At 45.5% G+C, this 18,495-nt stretch overlaps 3 protein-coding genes across 3 annotated transcripts; 1 reads left to right on the top strand and 2 right to left on the bottom strand.

Annotated features, from left to right (window-relative positions):
- The first annotated feature begins 283 nt into the window (after positions 1–283).
- On the top strand, positions 284–1,615 carry LOC147964558 (uncharacterized). The gene is made up of 3 exons (XM_087531167.1): positions 284–358; positions 634–789; positions 1,031–1,615. The coding sequence occupies exons 1-3, from the start codon at positions 284–286 to the stop codon at positions 1,613–1,615; spliced, it is 816 nt and encodes a 271-aa protein (XP_087387293.1).
- A 1,167-nt stretch (positions 1,616–2,782) lies between these two features.
- On the bottom strand, positions 2,783–3,468 carry LOC147964557 (uncharacterized). The gene is made up of 2 exons (XM_087526796.1): positions 3,448–3,468; positions 2,783–3,357 (listed from the first exon to the last, which is right to left on the bottom strand). The coding sequence occupies exons 1-2, from the start codon at positions 3,466–3,468 to the stop codon at positions 2,887–2,889; spliced, it is 492 nt and encodes a 163-aa protein (XP_087382922.1). The 3' UTR covers positions 2,783–2,886.
- A 718-nt stretch (positions 3,469–4,186) lies between these two features.
- Positions 4,187–6,404, bottom strand: LOC147964556 (uncharacterized). Its single transcript, XM_087530032.1, has 3 exons — positions 4,926–6,404; positions 4,493–4,728; positions 4,187–4,402 (listed from the first exon to the last, which is right to left on the bottom strand). Exons 1-3 carry the CDS (start codon positions 6,310–6,312, stop codon positions 4,187–4,189), a joined length of 1,839 nt encoding a protein of 612 aa, XP_087386158.1. The 5' UTR covers positions 6,313–6,404.
- Positions 6,405–18,495: the final 12,091 nt, after the last annotated feature.

Here is an 18,495-nt window from a genome sequence, read left to right as displayed (position 1 = left end):
AAACCCAAACCCGCGGTGACTAGGGATTTAACCATTTTTCTGACTGCCTGGGCCCATCTGTCAGCCCACGTGGCCACGCGCGCTCACGGCGCGGCAGTTGACGGCCGTTAGCCGACCGGCCCGGTCGGAACTGGGCTAAATATACCCGCTCGGTCAGTCGGGATCACATGCTCGCTCACTCTCTCGTGCTCGCTCACTCCCCTGCTCCTAGTCCCCTGCTCCAGTACGAGCTCGCCGCCGCGCGCCGTCTTCGAGGCCGGTGGCCGTCGACCTCCTTGCCGCAATGCCTTCCTGGAACGACGAGGAAACTAGCTCGGAGGAGGAGTGCGAGGTTGTCAGCATGGACATGGGACTTATGGTAAGTTCTTTGCCACCTAGGGTTAGGGTTAGGGTTAGGTGCTAGTAGCTTAGGCTTCAGCCATGGATGTTGCTTAGTGTAGTGTTGTTGTTGTGTGTGTGATACTGTTCTTGATTAGTGAGGGTGGGGTTTGATTGTAGGATTGAGGTAACCTAGGGTTCATCTCTGTACAGTGTTAGGGTTCATGCTGATTTGGGGATTTAATGAACAGTGCAAGTTGATTCTGGTATTGAGTGCAGATTGAAACCAGTGTTTGTTGGTTATTATGGTTGTAGGAGGAACCAGACACCACTGTGGAGCCCCTTTTCTGTGGCCAACTTGAGCTTGCTCATCCCAAGTGCATTCTGCACCAACTGAGGCCTATTAAGCGTGTTGCTTTTGAAGGGCCTGTAACAGGGAGACGTTTCTATGGCTGCCAGTCCAGGTTAGATGCCAATTAAGTTTTCTGCTATGGATGTTCAGTGATGTTTGATATGATGCAACAGTTTGTTTGATATGACAGACACATATGTATTTTTGTCACTTTGGAAACTTAATCATGGCATTGTAATAACTTATCGTATCTCATTTATGTTATTAATAGTTAGAAAATCTTAGGTTTATCAAGTTAATCATGGACTTGAAATAAGGTACTAGTCCTTTTGTAATAACTTATCACATTTACAAATGCAGGAAAATGGTGTGAATTGTGGTGTTGTAGAGTGGGTTGATGGGCCTTGGCCAACTGTTCTTCAGAGATGTTTGTGCAAGCTATGGGAGATGTTCCATGAGCAGAACTTTGGAAGGGTAAATGACAAGGAAAAGTTTGAGAAGGAGTTGGCCAGGCTTAAGAGTGAGCATGAAAGGGAGTTGGCCAAGCTTAGGACTAAAAATGACAAGCTTTGCATTGAGTACACCAAGCTTGTTGATGATGTATCCAAGATGTTTGATTGGCAGGATGGTAGGGTGGACAAGCAGGTGTACCAGAAACAAGTGGAGGAGGAAGAACTTGAGAAGAAGAAGAAGGAGCTAGAGGAGAAAGCCATGTTGGAGGTGCAGATGGAAAAGCTCAAACTTGCAAAAGAGCAGAGGTGCATTTTGCAGAGCCAAGCTGATATCATCAGGAACACCAGGAAGGCTATGAAGGATGTTGAAGTTGACAGAGATGTTCTTAAGAAGGAGAAGGCAAAGCTTGAGCTTGTTGTTGCTGAGCTGCTGAAAGAAGGGTATGGCAGCAAGGAGAAGTTAGAGCAAATCAAGGCCATCCTTGAATCTTGAACTTGCTGTGATATGTTGGTGAAGTAAGTACATCCAAAGGCCTTTATATAAGGATGTGGCCTGGCATGACTTCAAGTGATTATGGGTGTACATTTTGGGGGAATGTGAAGTTTAACCTAGTGTAAGAACCTTATTTGCTATGTTGTTAAGTTGTAATGGATCACCTATGGTATTAAGTGTTGTAATGGATCACCTATGCTATTAAGTAGTGGAAATGGATCTCTTATGCTACTAAGTTGTGGATCTTTTATGCTATTAAGTGTTCAACTTGATCTTATATCTTTTATATGTTATTTGTTAGCGTACATATATTATTTCGGTGGGTAATTGGGCTTAGTGGCCCACTACTCTCTGACCAAATGCAACCCAAGGCCTACTAAACCCAACCCCCCATCCATCTCTCAATATAAACCCCTCCCCACCCCACCCTTTCCCAGTGACTCCACCAGCCACCACCCAAAAGAAACCCTACAGATGGATCCTGACATGGGAGATGTCACAAAGGAAGAGGGGGAGGTTGTGGAGGTTAGGACAGCAGCAGCTGCACAGAGGAGGAGGAGGAGGAGGCGCAGGCAGAGGGCCCTAGAGGTGGCCCAGGATGAGTAGCAAGAGGAGTTCAACCGCCGACTCTCCAACAAGGTACTGGAGAAGTGCAATGATGAAGAACTAGAGCTGGTTTTCACTGGAGGCAGGGGAAGATCATTCATGGAGATCATTAGGTGGGCAAGGATTAGGGCAGTCATCGCTCCTCATTCAGCAACTAGGGCCAAGTGGGTCCGTTTCTTTGAGCGCTATGACTGATCTAGCTATCTATCTTTCTATCTGTAAGTCAATTTGAGAGAGAGTTTTGGTAGTTTTGTGAGATTTGGATGTAATCTATGAGACTATCTATCTATGTAATCTATGAGACTATCTATCTATCTAGAGATCTATCTATGTAACATGTGGATGTTTTTGAATAAATGTATGCATTTGGTCAGTGCTCTCAGTACCATATAATGCACTTGGTCAGATAGATATCTTTCTATCTATGAGACTATCTATGAGACTATCTTTCTATCTATGTTTCTATCTGTAAGGTGTATATCAAGTGTTGAATCCACATATAGATAAAAGTTACAGATGAAATGAAGTTGCAAACAAGTGCAGAATCCACATACAGTACCATATTACAAACCAAATCAAACAGTGCAGTATCAAGTACTTAGTGAGGCAATGTTATTACAAACCAAATCAAACAGTATCAAGCACTTGGAGTTCAACAACTTCAGCTAGTTACCACTTGCATAAAAGTAATCTTTCAGCCTATTAGATGGCTTCCTGACCCTCTTTGACCCATCCTGCACAGCACTTGTACCAGATTGTCTAGGAGCAATGAAAGATCCAGTGCCAGCTCTATTGGCAGCAGCTGACCTGGTGTTCTTTGCTGGAGAAGACCTTGATGACCTGGTGTTCTTTGCTAGAGAAGACCTTGATCCATTGCCAGAAATAGTTGTGTTCTTCTTCTTGGGAGGTGGTACTACTGTTGCAGAAGAGGTGTTGGTCCTGCTCTTCTTGAGAGGTGGTGGTGCTGCTGTTGTAGCTGGTGCTTCCCTCTTCCTTGACCTAGAAGCTGTCTGTGTTGACTCAGTTGTTGTTGGAGGAGGAGTTGGTGCAGGTGCAGAGGCAGCAGGTACCCTTGGTGGCCTTTGTGCAGTTGCAACCATTGAAGAACCAGCCTCAAAGTAGTTTGCTCTATTTTCCTACACAACAATATTAGTTAGAACTATTTTCCTACAAATGAAATGAATGTAACAATGCAATGAATGTAACAATGGAATGAATGGACATACCTGGTGCTTGTTCAGCCTCATCTGGAACTTAGGTTTCAAAGGGACACCACAATTGTTGATCCTGTGCCCTTGCTTCTTGCAGTTGCTGCATGTCACTGTACCAATCCTAGAAGTATCCTTTTTAGCTGGCACCTCAAACAGGCCTTTCCTCCTGGCAGTTTGTTTTTTACCTTTCTTTTCTCTAAACACAGGGGGAGAAATATCATCACCAGGTGTATGAGGCCAATGGTCAGGACCTGGCACAGGGAATATTATGTGCTTATATGTTTCACAATACATGGGTTTCTTGAAAAAAAGCAGAAACATAGTTTTCAGGGTGTATCTTCACTTTCTGCATTGCAGCAATGGCATGACTGCAGGGGATAGCTGTCATGTCCCACCTCCTACAGTCACAGGTCTCATTGTTCAAATTAACACAATATGTGTTTTCAGAGCTACTTGTGACCTGCCATATCCCTGGCCCTGCCATGTATGCTTCACAATATTTAGCCCACTTCTTCCCCTCTTCTAAAATCTCTGAATAAGTAGGTGTGATTTCCCATGTGCATGTCTCTATCTTCTGTCTGATCTTCTAAAACTAAATCATCAGCTTTGTTCTTATGCCCTCTAACATACTCCTGATTGGCTTGTTCCTAACATCCAATATCATTCTATTGAAAACCTCACTAAGGTTGTTTACTACCAGGTCTGTTTTGCACATAGCGTCCATTTTATACCTAGCCCAGGTATGCTCTGGTATCTATGACAACCACTGCCAAGCTTCTAAACTTTCTTTTTTCAAATTCTCCATGCCTAAATCATGTCCATGTTTGGTAAAGGAATAGGCAGCCTGATCTAAATGTTTCTTAAGTTCCTCTCCTCTAAAACCAGCAGATTGGAAATTGGCATAAATATGTCTAAGACAAAACCTTTGTGGAGAGTCAGGGAATACATCATCTATTGCATTCAACAATCCCTGTTCAATGTAAGGTAATCTTAAGTGTTACTCATCTACTAAATAACATTTTACTCATGGCAAATGTAAAGACTAGGTTCAGAACAATACCTTCTGCCTGTCAGACATAATTGTGTATTTGCCAAACTTATTGCCAGTTCCAATGACTGTTCTCAATTGTGTGAGAAACCCTGTCCAAATGTCTGTCTCTTCCCTATCAACAACACCAAAAGCTATTGGGAAGATGTTATTGTTGCCATCCCTCCCTGTAGCTGCCAATATCTGCTGACCAGTGCTTAGCTTGATGAAGCAACCATCCAGACCTGCTAACATGATAACATGAGTGCCTAAGTACATCAATGTTTAAAAAGCATATAAATTTCTGAATACTTACCTATAAATGGCATGCATCCATTCAGAAAACCCTCCTTGCATGCAAACAAGCAGTAAAACATATAGTGAAACCTTGGGGTAGGAGCTGGGTTAAGTGGGTCCTCATGTGTTGTTACTATGCACCTACTGCCAGGGTTAGTATCTAGCACACACTGCAGGTAGTCCCTTATTCTGTGATACTGGAGTTTGTGATCTCCTTGCACAACCTCAACTGCTTGCTTCCTTGCCCTATATGCCAAGCTTTTAGGCACATGCACACCAAACTTCTTCTTTGTGTATGACATAATTGTGTCAACACCAGCTCCAGGGTTGGATCTGACTGTATCCTCACAAACCTTAGCAACCCAATTGACTGTCACCTTTGTGTTCTCTCCACTTGCTCCACAAGTGTGATCCAGGTTCATCTTCTTGATACTGAAAGTTGCGTCATGAGCTATCTTGGAGGCAACTATGTAAAACTCACAACCATGTTTTCTGTCAGAGCACCAAGCAATAACCCTAGTTGGTTCATTTCTGTGATACTCAAAATTCCTAAGAGTCCTCACATGAAAATTTCTAAGTGCTTCTCTGAACTCAACTACATTTTCAAAGCACAAATGCATTACAAACTGCTCATGTGCATCAGGCCTTGATGGATCATACCATATCCTCTCCTTCTTCTCCTTCTTCCTACTCTTCCTTCCAGATGGCAGCCTTGGTGCATCATCTTCATCACTTATGCCAAAATCACCTGGAAAACAGTACTCATCAGCTTCAGGGACATAATCTTCAAACTTGATGTGCTCAGGCTCACTGTGAGACTTGCTAGTTGGGCCAGGTTTTCTAACTGGCTTAAGATTTTTGGCTGCTTTTGTAGTTACAGCAGGATCCTCTACTACTTCATCTTTAGAAACAACTGGTTCTTCCTCCCAAAACTCAGAAGGTTCTGAGTTAGCTGCACAAAAGTGCTCTGCAGTATCAGTGCCAGCCTCATCTTCACCCCTACACCAAGCTTTGTAAGAAATTTTCTCCCCTCTGTAATCACCCCTAAAGAACTCAAAATCTGAAGATGATTTGTCATCTTCAACTTCATCTTCTTCCTCTGGTACTTCTTCTTCTTCATCTGCTTCTTCTTCTACATCTTCTTCTTCAACAACTGTTTTCCCTTTGTTAAAATTGCTGCTTTGATGTGTGTTCATGTAGGGCTCATCAGGGGTTAAAGCTGGCAAACTAGCATTAGAGGCAGGGTACAGAACACCTTCTTGTGAAACTCTGTAAACAACAGGATCACCAACATGATCAATGGGGATCTGTTCCTCATCTGCTGGGCTTGGATCAGTAGCTTTTCTGACACTGATGTTCAGTACCTTATTATCAACAAATAAGTCAAGCATTTCCTCTAATGCCTCCTCACTATCCAGGGCCTCCACACCCTCCAGCCCCTTTCCCTCTTCCTTTACATATGTCAGAAATGCATCCATGCCATAGCCCTCCAACTCAACCAATGCTAATATGGTCAGATAACTGATATCTGAGGAAACTGAATACTTTTTCTCCATATTATCTATTCCTTGGAAATGTAGCCTCAAGTCCCAAATCTCTTCATCTAAGCTGTAGGATTAAATTGACAAACAACCGTTTTTTAAGTCACTGAACATTACTGAACTTTCTTCTAATTACAGTGAATGCACTGACCAAACGAACTAACCAAATGCACTTTCTTCTACACTGACTTAACCAATAAAATACAGTAGCATGCCAAGAACAAACAATTGCTATCTCTAGTTCTAGTTTGGACTAAAGCACCCAAAAAATTTAACTAAAGGACCCAGACCAAAAACATTGACCAGTGTTTACCTCACTCCACCAAAGGACGAAGCCCAATGGTGGCCGCCTGCTGGATCAGTGTGGATGCGCTTCGCCACTGCCCTGGCCGCGCGGACTTCCGGATCTGAGCTCGCCGGATCCACAGGAGCCGCAGGCGGTGATGGCTGCTGCGACCGTTGTGCCGCGAAGCTCGAGCTGCCTAGCCATTTGTCCACCTTTGACTGTCCACCGCCCTCCTGGCCGGTGCCGCCTTGGCTCAATAGCTCGCCGCCGACGACATTTGGCTGCGCCGCCGCCATCGCCCACCTAGGTCACTGCGGGGGAGAGGAGGGGGAGTGAGAGAGTGTGTGGCCCGACCGCCTACTTTGGTTCCGACCGGACCGCGTCGGCTAACGGCCGTCAACTGCCGTGCCGTGAGCGCGCGTGACCACGTGGGCTGACAGATGGGCCCAATCTGTCAGAAAAACGGTTAAATCGCTAGTCACCATGGGTTTGGGTTTTTTGAAACAGCGGACCGCGCGTTTGGTAGCTTTCTGAGAAAAAATAAAAACGGGTAGTTTTTTGGAACCCTAACCTGTAAACTAGTAGTTTTATGCTATTTACTCGTCGAATCCTTTGACTTTACATTGGAACAAATAGGCAGCTATTGCTAGTGAACTGGGAACCAGCTTCAGTAAAACAGGCAAATCAGTGTTGGCCGTGATGGCATCAATCCATGAAACGCAAGCACGTGTCAACAGGAGAACAATTGTCGGCCATTCAAAGTATCTGATCAACTACAAGAAAATAATCTTTTTCACTAGTTTTCAGTACTGATATCGGATAGGAGCACTGATCTACTGAATATAGCCAAAGCCCACACAGGTGCAACCTACTGCAATGCATCATACTAGTACATGCTAATCTCGCTTGAAAGCTTCAGGGTGGACGCGGTAGGGATCAGCAAGGATCGACGCGGTGGGGATCGGCGGGGCGGGGCAGTGCATCTCCTCTTAGCTTCTCCCAGCTCCATGTAAGCGATCTTCTTGCTGGCAGCATTGGTCGTTGGCAGCGACGGTGGCGGAGCAGAGCGTTTCTTTCCAAGCGCTTCCTTCGGAGCGTTCGCCGGATTGACGGCGGCAGGGCCGTTTGAGATGGAAGTGATCAGCGCGGATCGGCATGCTGACGGAGCGGCGGAGGACTTGTCGGGAATTCTCCCGCTCGCTACGCCGGAAACCTTCAAGGTGGACGAGGTCAGGGTCCTCATCATCCGCGGGGCAAGGGGCCTCTTCGGAGCTTCTCCCAGGTCCAAGTAAGCGATCTTCTTGCCGGCAGCATTGGTTGTGGCGATTCTGGCGAACGGGATGAACGCAGGTCGGTGCGGCGGCGGCGGCGGCGAAGCAGAGCGTTTGTTTGCTACCCCTCCCTTGGTAGCCTTGGTCTGGTTCATGATGACAGCGCCGTTTGACGTGGAAGAGATCAGCGCCGATTGGCGTGGCGACGGCGAGGGCGACGCAAAGGACTTCCTTGCAACTCTCTCCTTGGCCGCGTTGAGGACCGTCCTGCGGCGCTCGAGGTCACGACGGATCTGGTCGCGCAACACCGAGGAAGAGCACTGCGCCATGAGAGCGGGCGTGCTGAAGGCTGCGCGGAGGAACGAGACGAGGGCTTGGCAAGGGTGTTTCTTGTGTTGCGCGTGCCCTGAGGGAGCCGCCCCTAGGCTTATATCCAGCGGAAGGTCGCTGAGATGGAGTCGGATTCGAAGAGGGAAGCGTGCATGTCAAGCACTGCGTCACCGAGTTGAGTTGCAAATCCTCATCTTGGAGCGATGCGTATGCTCTTTTTTTTTCTTGAGATAAGAGCGATGGGTATGTGGTTCGTGGCGTTCGGCCGCCGTGCGCTGCAAGTCGTGGGCTTAGATTAGGCCCAATACCGTCGCTGCGTGACCCGTATAAACCACCAGCCGACCTCTTTCTATTAGCGATTATATTTTTCCAATGAAGATAGCCATCCAGAGTCAGCCATAGCAACGAACGTATATGCATACATATAGAACATTTTTTGCACGAAATCTAACAACTTGAAAGGCGGCCAATTTCCTTCTCACATCAGTCGGTTATTTGCTATTCAGTCGACTATTTTTTTTCCTGAGGGACACACACTCACGATGGACTTTTGTATTCGCTAGTTGCCTAAAAACAATTTTTGTAATGATATACTCACTGCCTGGTACACGGGCCTGGTAAGGGTGTTTGAGGATGTTGAGACTTGAGGAGTATAGTTGGTTATTTTTTTAAAACAAGGCAAAAGATTTGCCATTTCATTGAATAAGAAACAAGTTTTAGAACAAAGCCGCAAAGCGGCGATAATAAAAGAAAGAACTACTCTCGCGGCATTACAATACCCAACTGTTTCGCACCGGCCAAAACCTAAAAAAGACACCTTATCTTTAATCTTGGAAATGAGAACCATCGAAGCGACGACATTGCGTTCGGTCCAAATTTCCCATGAGATGAGCATCATCAGAGAGGCTAGCGCCTTGGGAGATCCAACCCGAGTGTGTATGTTATTGGTCCATCAATCTCTCATCGAGGCCCTCGGCGCCCAGGTGGCCGTGTTCACATGGTGCAATCCAAGCCACGTAATAATATCATTCCACACCCGAAGAGTGAATCGGCATTGGAAGACGAGATGACATAGCCCGATCAGAGATCTTGTGTTTCCACCGGAGTGCATAAGCTCGTCGTTGAAACTGTCTGTACCAACCGACTTTATCCGTCTACCGACGCCTCGATAGCTGGATATCTCTGGAGGAGACAACGAAAGACAAAGACATTCCATACCTCCTGCCTCCCGCTACTGTCGCACCACCTTCGATCCAACAGCAACATGCTAAACTTGACACCTTCGCCAGAGCCATCGTGCATCACCTGCCGGTAGCAGGCATGACTTGACGTCTCCGTATAAGACGTCGTGCATAGCATCCGCCGGTAGCACATCCACCGGTGGCTTCACCTGTCGATGGCAGGTACCGCCCGACAACTCTGAGAGAGGCTCATGTGTCACCTGCCGAGCCGCATCGAACCCGGTCAGTTGATGGAGGGGACGTCCCATACCGCCACTAGCCTCAGAAGGTCGTCTCCATCTTGAGATCCGGACTTCGAGTCGCCCACATGACCCCGGAGTCCGCCGCCGTTGATGAAGAGGGGGCGCCGCCCCGATTCCAGGCGCTACAGGGAGGACCCACCGTCGCGCCAGCCGCTGTCATCATCCATACAATGGCAACCACCGCCGCGATCCCGCATCAAGCGCCATCCACACCGGAGGAAGCTCCGGCTGAAGGAAATATGCTCTAGAGGCAATAATAAAGTTATTATTTATTTCCTTATATCATGATAAATGTTTGTTATTAATGCTAGAATTGTATTAACTGGAAACATAATACCTGTGTGAATACATAGACAAACAGAGTGTCACTAGTATGCCTCTACCTGACTAGGTCATTCATCCAAGATGGTTATGTTTCCTAACCATAGACATGAGTTGTCATTTGATTAAACGGGATCACATCATTCGGAGAATGATGTGATTGACTTGACTCATTCCGTTAGCTTAGCACTTGATCGTTTAGTTTGTTGCTATTGCTTTCTTCATGACTTATACATGTTCCTATGACTATGAGATTATGCAACTCCCGTTTACCGAAGGAACACTTTGTGTGCTACCAAACGTCACAACATAACTGGGTGATTATAAAGGTGCTCTACAGGTGTCTTCGAAGGTACTTATTGGGTTGGCGTATTTCAACATTAGGATTTGTCACTCCGATTGTCGGAGAGGTATCTCTGGGCCCCCTCAGTAATGCACATCACTATAAGCCTTGCAAGCATTGCAGCTAATGAGTTAGTTGCGGGATGATGTATTACGGAACGAGTAAAGAGACTTGCCGGTAACGAGATTGAACTAGGTATTGAGATGCCGACGATCGAATCTCGGGCAAGTAACATACCAATGACAAAGGGAACAACGTATGTTGTTATGCGGTTTGACCGATAAAGATCTTCGTAGAATATGTAGGAGCCAATATGAGCATCCAGGTTCCGCTATTGGTTATTGACCGGAGACGTGTCTCAGTCATGTCTGCTAGTTCTCGAACCCATAGGGTCCGCACGCTTAACGCTACGATGACAGTTATATTATGAGTTTATATGTTTTGATGTACCGAAGGTGTTCGGAGTCCCGGATGAGATCGGGGACATGACGAGGAGTCTCGAAATGGTCAAAATGTAAAGATCGATATATTGGACAACTATATTCGAACTTCGGAAAGGTTCCGAGTGATTTGGGTATTTTTCGGAGTACCGGAGAGTTACGGGAATTCGCCGGGGAGTATATGGGCCTTATTGGGCCATACGGGAATAGAGGAGATAGGCCAAAAGGAAGGAGGCCTGCGCCCCCCCTCTGGTCCGAATTGGACAAGGGGTGCAGCCCCTTTTCCTTCTCCCTCTCCTCCTCTTTCCTTCACTCCTACTCCAACAAGGAAAGGAGGAGTCCTACTCCTGGTGGGAGTAGGACTCCCCCCTTGGCGCGCCCTCCTCCTAGGTCGGCCGCCTCCCCCCTTGCTCCTTTATATACAGGGGCAGGGGGCACCTCTAGACACACAAGTTGATCAAGTTGATCGTCTCTTAGCCATGTGCGGTGCCCCCCTCCACCATAGTCCACCTCGATAATACTATAGCGGTGCTTAGTCGAAGCCCTGCGTTGGTAGAACATCAACATCGTCACCACGCCGTCGTGCTGACGAAACTCTCCCTCAACACTCGGCTGGATCGGAGTTCGAGGGACGTCATCGGGCTGAACGTGTGCTGAACTCGGAGGTGCCGTACGTTCGGTACTTGATCGGTCGGATCGTGAAGACATACGACTACATCAACCGCGTTGTGCTAACGCTTCCGCTTACGGTCTACGAGGGTACGTGGACAACACTCTCCCCTCTCGTTGCTATGCATCACCATGATCTTTCGTGTGTGTAAGAATTTTTTTTGAAATTACTACGTTACCCAATAGTGGCATCCGAGCCAGGTTTTATGCGTAGATGTCATATGCACGAGTAGAACACAAGTGAGTTGTGGGCGATATAAGTCATACTGCTTACCAGCATGTCATACTTTGGTTCGGCGGTATTGTTGGATGAAGCGGCCCGGGCCGACATTACGCGTACGCTTACACAAGACTGGTTCTACCGACGTGCTTTGCACACAGGTGGCTGGCGGGTGTCAGTTTCTCCAACTTTAGTTGAACCAAGTGTGGCTACGCCCGGTCCTTGCGAAGGTTAAAACAGCACCAACTTGACAAATTATCGTTGTGGTTTTGATGCGTAGGTAAGAACGGTTCTTGCTAAGCCCGTAGCAGCCACGTAAAACTTGCAACAACAAAGTAGAGGACGTCTAACTTGTTCTTGCAGGGCATGTTGTGATGTGATATGGTCAAGACGTGATGCTATATTGTATGAGATGATCATGTTTTGTAACCGAGTTATCGGCAACTGGCAGGAGCCATATGGTTGTCGCTTTATTGTATGCAATACAATCGCCCTGTAATGCTTTGCTTTATCACTAAGCGGTAGCGATAGTCATGGAAGCATAAGATTGGCGAGACGACAACGATGCTACGATGGAGATCAAGGTGTCGCGCCGGTGACGATGGTGATCATGATGGTGCTTCGGAGATGAAGATCACAAGCACAAGATGATGATGGCCATATCATATCACTTATATTGATTGCATGTGATGTTTATCTTTTATGCATCTTATCTTGCTTTGATTGACGGTAGCATTATAAGATGATCCCTCACTAAATTATCAAAGTATAAGTGTTCTCCCTGAGTATGCACCGTTGCGAAAGTTCTTTGTGCTGAGACACCACGTGATGATCGGGTGTGATAGGCTCTACGTTCAAATACAACGGGTGCAAAACAGTTGCACACGCGGAATACTCAGGTTAAACTTGACGAGCCTAGCATATAACAGATATGGCCTCGGAACACGGAGACCGAAAGGTCGAGCGTGAATCATATAGTAGATATGATCAACATAGTGATGTTCACCGTTGAAACTACTCCATCTCACGTGATGATCGGACATGGTTTAGTTGATATGGATCACGTGATCACTTAGAGGATTAGAGGGATGTCTATCTAAGTGGAAGTTCTTAAGTAATATGATTAATTGAACTTAAATTTATCATGAACTTAGTCCTGGTAGTATTAGCATATCTATGTTGTAGATCAATAGCTTGCGTTTAGCTCCCCTGTTTTATTTTTGATATGTTCCTAGAGAAAACTAAGTTGAAAGATGTTAGTAGCAATGATGCGGATTGGATCTGTGATCTGAGGATTATCCTCATTGCTGCACAGAAGAATTATGTCCTTGATGCACCGCTAGGTGACAGACCTATTGCATAAGCAAATGCAGATGTTATGAACGTTTGGCTAGGTCAATATGATGACTACTTGATAGTTTAGTGCACCATGCTTAATGGCTTAGAATCAGGACTTCAAAGACATTTTGAACATCATGGACCATATGAGATGTTCCAGGAGTTGAAGTTAATATTTCAAGCAAATACCCAAGTTGAGAGATATGAAGTCTCCAACAAGTTCTATAGCTAAAAGATGGAGGAGAATAGCTCAAGCAGTGAGCATGTGCTCAGATTGTCTGGGTACTACAATCGCTTGAATCAAGTGGGAGTTAATCTTTCAGATAAAATAGTGATTGACAGAATTCTCTAGTCACCATCACCAAGTTAGTACAACTTCATGATGAACTATAGTATGCAAGGGATGACGAAAACAATTCTCAAGCTCTTCGCAATGCTAAAATCAGCGAAGGTAGAAATCAAGAAAAACATCAAGTGTTGATGGTTGACAAGACCACTAGTTTCAAGAAAAAATGGCAAAGGGAAGAAGGGGAACTTCAAGAAGAACAACAAGCAAGTTGCTGCTCAAGTGAAGAAGCCCAAGTCTGGACCTAAGCCTGAGACTAAGTGCTTCTGCTGCAATGGAACTGGTCACTGGAAGCAGAACTACCCCCACTATTTGGTAGATAAGAAGGATGGCAAAGTGAACAAAGGTGTATTTGATATACAGATTATTGATGTGTATTTTACTAGTGTTTGTAGCAACCCCTCGGTATTTGATACTGGTTCAGTTGCTAAGAGTAGTAACTCGAAACGGGATTTACAGAATGAACATAAACTAGTTAAGGGTGAAGTGACGATGTGTGTTGGAAATAGTTCCAAGATTGATATGATCATCATCGCACACTCCCTATACTTTCGGGATTAGTGTTGAACCTAAATAAGTGTTATTTGGTGTTTGCGTTGAGCATGAATATGATTTGATCATGTTTATTGCAATACAGTTATTTATTTAAGTTAGAGAACAATTGTTGTTCTGTTTACATGAATAAAACCTTCTATGGTCATACACACCAACGAAAATGATTTGTTGGATCTCGATCGTAGTGATACACATATTCATAATATTGAAGCCAAAAGATGCAAAGTTAATAATGATAGTGCAACTTATTTGTGGCACTGCCGTTTAGGTCATATTGGTGTAAAGCGCATGAAGAAACTCCATGCTGATAGGATTTTGGAATCACTTGATGCTTGTGAACCATGCCTTATGGGCAAGATGACTAAAACTCCGTTCTCCGGAACAATGGAGCAAACAACTGGCTTATTGGAAATAATACATACTGATGTATGCGATCCGATGAGTGTTGAGGCTCACGGCAGGTATCGTTATTTTCTGACCTTCACAGATGATTTGAGCAGATATGGGTATATCTATTTGATGAAACATAAGTCTGAAACATTTGAAAAGTTCAAAGAATTTCATAGTGAAGTGGAAAATCATCGTAACAAGAAAATAAAGTTTCTACGATCTGATCATGGAGGAGAATATTTGAGTTACGAGTTTGGTCTTCATTTGAAACAATGCGGAATAGTTTCGCAAGTCACGCCACCTGGAGCACCATAGTGTAATGGTGTGTCTGAACGTCATAACCGTACTTTATTAGATATGGTGCGATCTATGATGTCTCTTACCAATCTACCACTATCGTTTTGGGGTTATGCATTAGAGACAGCTACATTCACATTAAATTGGGCACCATCTAAATCCGTTAGGAAAAGGGCTATAGATGGAATTGACACTAATGGCGCACCATCTGTTGGTGCGCCATTAGTGTGGAAGACCCTAATGGAGCACCAGGCACACGGTGCGCCACTAGTAACAAAATGTTTTTTTTTCATTTTTTCAAACATACTAATGGCGCATCCGGGCAGAGTGTGCCATTAGTAGTTAGAACTACTAATGGCGCACCAGCCATAGAGTGCGCCACTACTGTATTTTTTTTATATTTTTGCAAAACTACTAATGGCGTACCGTTGCATAGTGCGCCATTACTAGTTTAAACTAGTAATGACGCACTGTGCCACGGTACGCCATTAGTATAGAATTTTTTTACTTTTTTGCAAAACTACTAATGGCGCATGTCTGTGTGGTGCGCCATTAGTATGTTGGGTTACTAATGGCGCATGTCTCTGTAGTGCGCCATTAGCATCCCCCGCACCCCCCCCCCCCCCGCTCCACCGCCGCCGACGACCCACCGCACCCTCCCCCGCTCCACCGCCGCCGAGGACACCCCCGCATCCTCCCCCGCTCCACCGCCGCCGACGACCCCCCACACCCTCCCCCGCTCCACCGCCGCCGACGACCCCCCGCACCCTCCCCCGCTCCACCGTCACAAATGAATGCAACTAAAAATCCAAAAAAAAAACAAATTTGATTATATTTTCAAATAACAAATTTGATGATATTTTCAAATAACAAATTTGATGATATTTTTTTATATTCATAAATATTTTCAAATAACAAATTTGATGATATTTTTTAAAAAATTATTATTGTTTTTATAAAAAATTATTATTGTTTCATATTCATATTCATTTTCTAAAAAATTATTAGATGCAACAAAAAATAATACTAAAATTAATTATGGCGCACCGCTGGCTGGTGCGCCATTACTATCTAAAAAAAGATTACTTATGGCGCACCGCTCGGGAGTGCGCCATTGCTATCAAAAAACATACTAATGGCGCACCGCCAGGGGGTGCGCCATTAGTAATCTTCCCCCTAGCTTATTCGCCCAATCCCTTCGTCCCTCCCTCGCCAGATCCACTTCCCCCCCTCGCCACACCCTCACGCCCCCTCCTTCCGCTCCGACAACCCCCGCGCCCCGCCTCGCCGTCTCGGTCCTCGCCGCCGACAGCCTGCCGCCACGACTGCCAGCCCGACGCCGCGGCGCACCCAGCCGTCCGAAGCCTCCGCTGCCCCGCAGCCAGCACAGGAGCCCAGCAGCGCCTCCCTCCATCGAGCAGCCGCTCCCACCAGCAGCGCCTCCCGCCTAGCAACGCCTCCTCCCGAAGCTACGTCGGCGACCAATCCATAGGCAGGTAGCCACCACTCCTACGTCCCCCCTTCTTCCTCCTCCCTCTTCCCTCTTCCCTCACCCCCTCCCTCCTTCCTCTTGCATCCTCTGTCTGTTCATTTTTCCCCTGATCTTTGCATTGGATGAGTACGTGCGCTAGATTGGGTATTGTGAGAATATAACGATGGCCATTTCCCGATGAATACTTGCTGCACGATTTTTTTCCGGTGCATGTTAAAGTTTACTTGTGAAAGGATTTTGCATGATAGGTGTTTGTGATAATGCTTCAGATGAGCAAATGTTTTGGTTTAAACATGTTAGCAGTGAAACGTGCAATGACTGGTGATATATGAAAGGAAAAAAGGTTAAGTTGTTTTATCTACACCGTCTTGACCTGAAATCAAAGCTTAGCAGTAACATTAAGTTTGAGAGAGCAGGAGCTTTGTCTTGGTTATACACTTATACTGGCCGAAATTTGTTAACACATTAGTACTGGTGGCCGTCTTGATGCAGGAGCTCAAGAGCCTGTGGCCGCAGCTCTACTCCGCCTCCGAGTACTGCGAGAAGTCCTACCTCAACACCCACCAGAAGCAGATGTGAGTAGCCACCTCTGCTGTTCCTCCTCTCCTCCATTAGAAGTAGTCGCAGAGTTATTGAGTGGACAGACATGCTTAGATGGGCCTGGAAGACAGGAAGAACATTTAACTTGAAATGGTCATGAATTGGAACTAAGTGTGTGTAGAACAACAATAACTTACACTAGTTTTGTAGCCTCCAGCAAGTTTACGAGCAAACAGAATTTTCCTTCTCTTTTAGAAATATGCAGGCAGCTCCCTGATCAGTGTTGTTGTTGGTTGCTGTAAAACACTAGTAACCAGTGCACAAATGAGTCTGAGACATGCCAAGCTAAGCTACTCACCATTTGAACTTTTTGCGCCATCATGAGTTATCTGGATGTTAGAGTACTCTAGTATAGTACTCCTATTTGTATGGTAAATTTGGTGAATGAACAGTCAACAGTGTAGTGATTTAAGGAGGAAAGTTATCCGGCTGGATTTTCTTCTTCTTAAAAGCTTCAACTTCAAAGTATAGTTTTACAAGCTTCTGCAACTTTTTCTTAACCGCTGCTGCTGCTGTTATGCATGTATTCACTGCTGCTGCTGCTATACTTGTGACGATGCTACTTGTGATCTTCTGAAATGACCCATTGGCGACTTCATTACGCGGGGATAATGATTTTGCAGGTACCCCGAGAGGCCCTTGAGTTTGCCGGAATGTCGATTAACTTCCGTTCCGGCAAATTCAGGTACTCCATATGTCCTATTTTCAGCAAAGGTCATGCTGAAATTTTTCGTGAATTTTAGCATGACTTTGCTAAAAATAGGACATATGGGGTACTTGCGACTAATGCATGGGCCGGGGTATCTTAGTACTTAGTTAAGTAGGATCAACTGCCCCCCCCATTCTTGTTGCATTAAACCATAGGTGGCAATAGAGCCAAGTGATTAGGCCCAACTTAGAATTCTCCTTAGCATCGATAAACCCTAGATGATAAACCAAACATAGGTGGCAATAGAGCGGACATCAGACAAGAATTCTTTCGCATCTAGTCGGAGTTTGCGGACATCATCCATCAAGATGTCCTTCATACCTCGGGGCAGTTCTTCCTCAGATATCAACCGTCCAACATTGAGATAGACAGAATGCTACAAATGCAGGCTAACAACGTCCGCGATTTCATGACCATCACGACAGACAGCGGCTTCATCCACGCTCCTGTCCATGAGTCGAGTTGAAAGTAGTGATGTGTAGTTCTGAAACATTGATTGGCTCATGTTGTAATTAAACTTTAATGAATTGTATGTCTCTTTGGTTTGGACAGTCGTTGAACTTAGATGTAATCGATGCTATTTATTAGTAGGACCATGAATCGTGCTATTAATGTCTTGCTTTTCTCTTCTGATCCTTTTGTTGCATACTTATATATTGCTTATGTATGTATTGTCTGTTGTTTGGCTTGTGCATAGAGATGCCGTCGTATGTCTTGTACAAGGGTAAGGTTCCCGAAGTCTACGACGACTGGGAGGAGTGTCGGAGACAGGTTCATTGTTTCAGCGGTAACAGTTACAAAGGGTACACCACTAGGGCGGAGGCGGAATCTAGATACGCCCGCTATCTAGCGGGAGAGAGGAGGGAGCGTTGGAGGAACCGGATGAAGACCAGTTTCATCGCGATGATGCTCATCGTGATGACCGCAGCTCTCTTCTATGTGATGGTAGTTTAGATGATCGATATCGACTTGTAATGTGAAGACAAACTCGATACTCGCGGTCTCAAGACTTGTAATGTTTTCTCTTTGTTCGGTCTTTTGAATTTGGAGACTAATATGATGAATTGTATTCGGAGACTAATCTTCTATTGTATTCGATGAATCTGTT

Source organism: Triticum urartu, chromosome 6A (genome assembly GCF_056163025.1).
Source record: "Triticum urartu cultivar PI428250 chromosome 6A, HENAU_Tu73, whole genome shotgun sequence".
Lineage (NCBI taxonomy): Eukaryota > Viridiplantae > Streptophyta > Magnoliopsida > Poales > Poaceae > Triticum > Triticum urartu.
Note: the sequence above shows the minus strand (reverse complement) of the source record. Positions and strands in the feature narration are given on the sequence as shown.